The sequence below is a fragment of the Halyomorpha halys genome, unplaced genomic scaffold, assembly GCF_000696795.3.
Source record: "Halyomorpha halys isolate HHAL.00 unplaced genomic scaffold, Hhal_1.1 Scaffold499.1, whole genome shotgun sequence".
In the NCBI taxonomy this organism is placed as follows: domain Eukaryota; kingdom Metazoa; phylum Arthropoda; class Insecta; order Hemiptera; family Pentatomidae; genus Halyomorpha; species Halyomorpha halys.
Window position 1 is genome coordinate 356,320 of NW_027110524.1, and position 6,000 is coordinate 362,319.

The 6,000-nt window shown below is 36.0% G+C and overlaps 1 protein-coding gene across 1 annotated transcript in view; it reads right to left on the reverse strand.

The window, feature by feature from the left end:
• Window positions 1-2,596: 2,596 nt before the first annotated feature.
• The window catches only part of LOC106683607 (cytochrome P450 4C1), a 25,240-nt gene continuing 21,836 nt past the window's right edge, over window positions 2,597-6,000 (reverse strand). Inside the window, exons 8-12 of the mRNA XM_067048689.1 lie at window positions 5,304-5,407; window positions 4,591-4,659; window positions 3,961-4,129; window positions 3,706-3,882; window positions 2,597-3,636 (exon numbers count right to left, since the gene is read on the reverse strand). Coding sequence (XP_066904790.1) covers window positions 3,449-3,636; window positions 3,706-3,882; window positions 3,961-4,129; window positions 4,591-4,659; window positions 5,304-5,407 — 707 coding nt within the window. The 3' untranslated portion in view covers window positions 2,597-3,448. The remainder of the gene's footprint in view (window positions 3,637-3,705; window positions 3,883-3,960; window positions 4,130-4,590; window positions 4,660-5,303; window positions 5,408-6,000) is intronic.

Genomic DNA, 6,000 nt, shown 5'->3' on the forward strand with positions numbered 1-6,000 from the left:
TCGCTTCGTTGGAATATAGAAGCTTCTATCAAATATGGATTAAATAATCGTTGCGAATGATTAGACAATGTAAACCATTTTGATGATTTCAAGTTAATTAAATTATTTATTTTATTATAATTATTAATAACTGTTTGATGTGTGTAAAAGTAAAATCTCAAAATTTGAGGCAATGTAATTTTTTTTTCTTGGTCGATTAGAAACCTCATCATGAAAAAAATGAACAAAAACCCAGTCCAAGGCACTGTATATTTGATATTTTAATTTATATATATAATATATATTTTGAGAAAGTGATGCTTAAATACTGAGGTTTTTTTCCTTTATGCTCATAAATCGCTGAGATATAACTTTAGATTTTTTAAGCCATTTTAAAACGAGGAAGCGGATAGTTATAATGAATTCCGAGGGTTATCGTCCAGTTAATTGTAACTATAGTGGAAAATCTGAAAAAATTTACGGGGTAGTTAGTTTCGGAGAAGAGTCTAGGACGATGGACGAACAAATTGTTTTGATTAGATTTTTTAATTATAATTCAAACATAAAACTTCAGAATTCTTTGACGAGTTGCTGGGGAAGCTAGAAAACAGAGGGTTCCTTGCCACGGCCTACGTCGTCGACTTGGCAGTCATCGTGGCCGAGAACAGCAAAGTCAGATTGAAGATGGGAGCAGAAAGGTGTGCCGGTCTCGTAGGAGAATGGTGTGAGAGGAGGAGATTGAGTGTGGTCACAGCTAAGACTAAGGCCATACTTATAAGAGGCTCATCCTATTTCCTTGGATATCCAAGGACAGAGGATTAGACTGGGTGAGGAAGACTCGTACCTCGGGGTGAGAATAAGACGACGATTTGACGCCACTCCTCACCTAATGAATTTGAGGGATAGGGTGGCCCTATCACTCATTAGATTGAGCAAGAAAGGGGATGCGTTGTGGGAAATCAGTTACCCAGGTACTACGATGACCATTTATAAAGGCGTGGTCCTGGGTATTCTAAAGTACCCATCTCCTGCTTGAATCCGGAACCTTACGCAGGCTCAAAAGAGAAGACTAGTCACCATACAGAGGTTTGCTTTGCTGAGGGTCACGAAGGCCTAGAGAACGGTTTCGCATGAGGCGGTGCAAGTGCTGGCCGGAGCGATGCCCCTGGACCTCATTCTCAAGGAGGATTTCGTCAAGTACGAAGTAAAGAGGTAGAAAATGGTAGCGCTACCCGAGGGACTCCGAAAGAGAATTGGTGAGACCCTGAACCTATATAAGAAGATGCTGCGGGAGGATTCTTTTGAAGAATGGAATGGACGGTGGCAGGCGAGCTAGATGGGCGCCACTCTGAGGAAGTTCTTCTCTACCGTCCATTTAAGGCTGAAAGCGGGGTGGGTCCTCCCGGATTATTGGTTCACGCAGATCCTGACGGGACATGGTGGGTTCCGGGGAAAGCTCTAAAGCTTTGTGAAGAACATCAACCCCGGTGCCCTACTTGTGGAGTCCCTGAAAATGCAGAATATGTAGTGTTGGATTGCACCACCATGGAAGGACATCGTGCCAGGTTGTTGAGGAAAACCGGGATATTTGCCCTCGCCGAGTCGGACTTCCCTCCTTTGATGGAGGAGGCGAATTATCCCTTCTTCAGGGAATTCATCTACGGATGGAATGAGGTAGTTGGCCAAAGCACTTTCCGTTAGTAAGGGCTTGACCACCCGGAATCGGCGAGCCACCAACATAAGACGATGAAGGTGAAGAAGCAGACGCAGAGTGAGGACCTTTTTTTTTTTTTAATCCCCCTTCCTTGCCATTTCTGGCATACGGGGTGCGGGAGCAGTGGGGTAGTGCGCGCTGGGATTGCGCATGCCACTGCTCCCAATGATCTTCATCCGTTCGGTGGACCCTTCTGGTGCGCATCTGTCTGGGTGCCTCCTGCAGTTACCAGGCTGGTCCAGCCTCCCTGGTCTCAGTCTGGGTCAGCTTCATCTTCTTCTGGTGGCTCGCCGATGTTGGGCGGTCAAGTCCTTCCCATTGTGAAATGTGTTGGCCCCACCACCTCCTTCCATCCGTAAATGAATTCCCAGAAGAAGGGATAATTCTCTTCTTCCATCAACCAGTGAAAGTCCGACTCGGTGAGGGCGAAAATCCCGGTCTTTCTCAATAGCCTGGCTCGGTGTCCTTCCATGGCGTAGCAATCCACTATTACGTGTTCTGCTGTTTCAGGAACTCCGCACGTGGAGCACCGGGGGTCGATGTTCTTTCCAAAGCTCTGCAGCTTTTCCCGAAACCCCCCGTGTCCTGTTAGGATCTGTGAGACCCAATAGTCTGGGATAACCCATTTAGCCCTCAGTCTGGAAGGAACGGTAGGGAAGAACAGAAGGGCTGATCCAGGCTGCGTGCTGGAGGGGGCACCCGTGCGGATACAAGTGGATAAGGTGCAGCCCCATCTAAAAGGTGCTCACCCGAGCGCTGGACCGCACCACGGTTGAACCCCAATAAATAAATAAAATAAAGACAATTATTGGTGGCAGTGGCATGCGTAATCCCAGTGCACTATCCCGCAGATGCCGAAACCCGTATGCTAGAAATGGCAAGGAAGAGGAAATAAAAAAAAAATTATATTCTCAATATAATCTTATTTAATATGGTGAATGAAAATTCAACAATTCCTTTTATTTTTAATATTAAGTAATTTTGTTTTCATTTAATTTCATATTCAGTTAACATATTCGATTACTTACTCATTATATGCTAAGTAGCTAGATTAATAATTATTTTTTAGAATTCCCACTCTGGAGAAAGTTACATATAATTAGAGTTGTTCACGATTGCACCTCTCTAATGAATGCACACTTATCTACGCAATGCTTGTTGGTTTTGCCGTATGAATATGCTTCATTCTGCTTCTATTTTAGTATTGACATCAATTAAATAGTTTTAAATGCATGACCGGAAATTTTTGCCTCTCGCTACTAAACAAGTAATTAAAATTTAATAGTGGCGTTAAATATAACCTGTAGACATTAGATAAAAATGTTTAGACAAAAAATACTTCCTGAGGCAAAAATGTTGCCTGTTTGACAATCAAATATAATCTTTTATATACTGTTATGACATTATATTATTATCATAATTTTCAAACCAAACCGATTATCTTAAAATTTGATGACCGAAGGTTTTTGACCTCGGTTTCTCAGAAGTCCGCAATCAGAATGCAGATTGCTGTTTCCGTTAAATTATTATTATTTTTTAGGCTGATTTGAAATTTTTACTGGGATTATGGAACTTGAAAGTAATAAATAAATTTTACTACAAATATGTTTAACAATATTAATCAGATATCGGTTCCATATCGTATTAAGACGATGTAACAGTGCAATAAGAATACAAAAGCAAATTATATGATGCATTTCAAGTTCGTACATCCCACATGAATAGTCGTAAAGCTTTTTTTTTACTGTCTGAATCTTAATTCCTCCCTTCAGAAATCATCCTTCGAGGTCCATCCCTCTGGATGACCTTTACGATTATTGGTTCTAAGGGAAGTAATGTAATACCATAGTCCAAACTAATTGAAGTAGTCACTGGCTCTAGCCAACAGTTCCTCACAATAGTCGACATGATCGTCTTCAATTCCATCATTGCATATTTCTGGCCTATAGAAACAATCAAGATTATGAAACCACGCAAGTCATCAAGGTCAAACGTTCAAGTTACAATATTACCTATACAATTTCTTGGACCCGCTGAAAATGGTATGAATGAAAAAGGATGCCTTTCAATCCCTGGAGTGAACCTTTCAGGAATAAACTCCTCTGGATTGGTCCAGTGCTTTTTGGATCGATGAACAGCCGTATTTAAGACGACAACAGACTGCCCTGCTGGAATGACAGTGTTTTCATCTACAAAAATTAAAAACAAGTAATTTTTTATTCCATCGTTAATTGATTTATATTTATATAAGAAGTGTCATTTTATACCGATTTTCAAATCTTCGTTTAATAACCTAGAATAAAACGGAATGCTTGGATATAATCTCAGTGCTTCCTTTATCACCATTTCGAGATAAATCATTTTCTGAAGATCTTTAGCTGTTGATATTCTTTCGTCAGTCTCGAATATTTCCACCTGTTCATTATATACCTTTTCCTAAAAATAAGTGATTTAATTTTTGATTAGGTAATGCATAGCTACAATCAATAACTAGTGATTTACCTAAACTAAGTCAATATACTTTTCTCTAAATATTACATTTGAGACAAAGATAACATTCATTGTTAGTAACTAAAGAAAAAAACACTAGAACAAAAACTCTCATCAATACGCCATCATTAATTAAATAATGAATTATTTATCATTAAATAAATAATAAATTATTTATCATTAATTAAATGATAAATTATTTATCATTAATTAAATGATAAATTATTTATCATTAAATAAATAATACATTATTTATCATAAATAAATGATAAATTATCAATCATTAAATAAATGATAAATTATTTCATTTCAGAAGTATTGTTGTAATTTAATAAAAATATTAAGATTTCAATATCCTCTTGATAATCATAATATTGTGTAATATCTAAGATTAATTATAAACACACCTGAACATCTGGATGGTTGGCCAATATGAAGTGTAAAAACTTCAGAATTGCTGCAGATGGATTATGGCCCTGCAATATTGTTGTATTAGTTTTTTAATTATATCTATATGTGCACATATTACTAGAACATGATTTTTGTTTTTTCAAAATTAAGTGTAACAGTTATTTTATCTATTGATTTAAATTAATCAAAAACCTATTATTGCTGAAATAAAACATTTGAAACTGAAACATTAATCATTGGCAAAAGTTTAGCTATTAATTATGTATTAAATTTAAAAGAATACAATACTCATTATGATTGAATGATCTCATACATTCAGTGACTTCCGACAGATTGATTAGCTGGAAAGACGAAAGAACGTCTTTTATCCCCGTACTTTTAGCATATTTATTTGGAGTTAATAAAACCATTAAAATTTACGATTTCGGTTATTAAGTATAAAGTAGAACAGTGAAAATTAAATCTAGTGTATGTAATGTTTTTACTCTTTATAGATTTTTTGGTGGTGTGACAAACTGAAAAACGGAAGTTCATTTTCTTAAAATGGATTTGAAATATCGATACCCCACAATCATTGAAATATATAATACGAATCAATTTAATAATTGATCTGAAATATTTTACAATTTTTAATTGCTTATCGCTGTTATGCATAGAAAACAAGTAGTACACATGAGATTGTATTAAAATATAACTAAAAAAAAGTTACCGCAATCATAAAAGTATCTACTTCTTCTCTGATATCAGATTCCGAGAATAGACCAGGATTGGAACTGTCCAACTCAAGTAAATTATCCAGGAATGCATTTCTTTCTGTAAGATTGACATAGGTTAAAAAAATAAAAATGTCATCACTTAATTAACTCATTCAACTAATTTATGCTTATTATGTCCTTATCGGTGTCCTTGTCAGATACTTTTTAAATTCTTCCTTTGTTAGATGGAATATTTTCTGGCATGTGCAATAAAATCCTATAGCTAGCAGGCTTGGCAATAAAAGTATGCAGAAATTTACAAAATAAATTTCAAGTTTTTAGAATGATATCTCAGATAAGATTATTTTGTGTATGATAAAGTAATAATGGAAGACGTCTGCTCCTCGAATATACTATAACATTATTGAGTGAGCAGCATATAAATACAGAATTTAAATAATCATATTTTGTAAAACATTGTTGAACGAAAGTGCCTCTAAATTAAATATATCAAGCAACGGATCAAAAGAAGGAAGACGCCGCAGCGGAAAAAAGAGGTAATAGGATGATAAGAAAAAAAAATTAAGTTATTTCACTCCAATGTTTGATTACTTAATTGAATACTAAATACAGTTAAGAGTCAAAATCGACGACTCTGTCAACCATAACCAAAATTAAATTAAATTGAGTTGATATAAAAATCAATAAAGT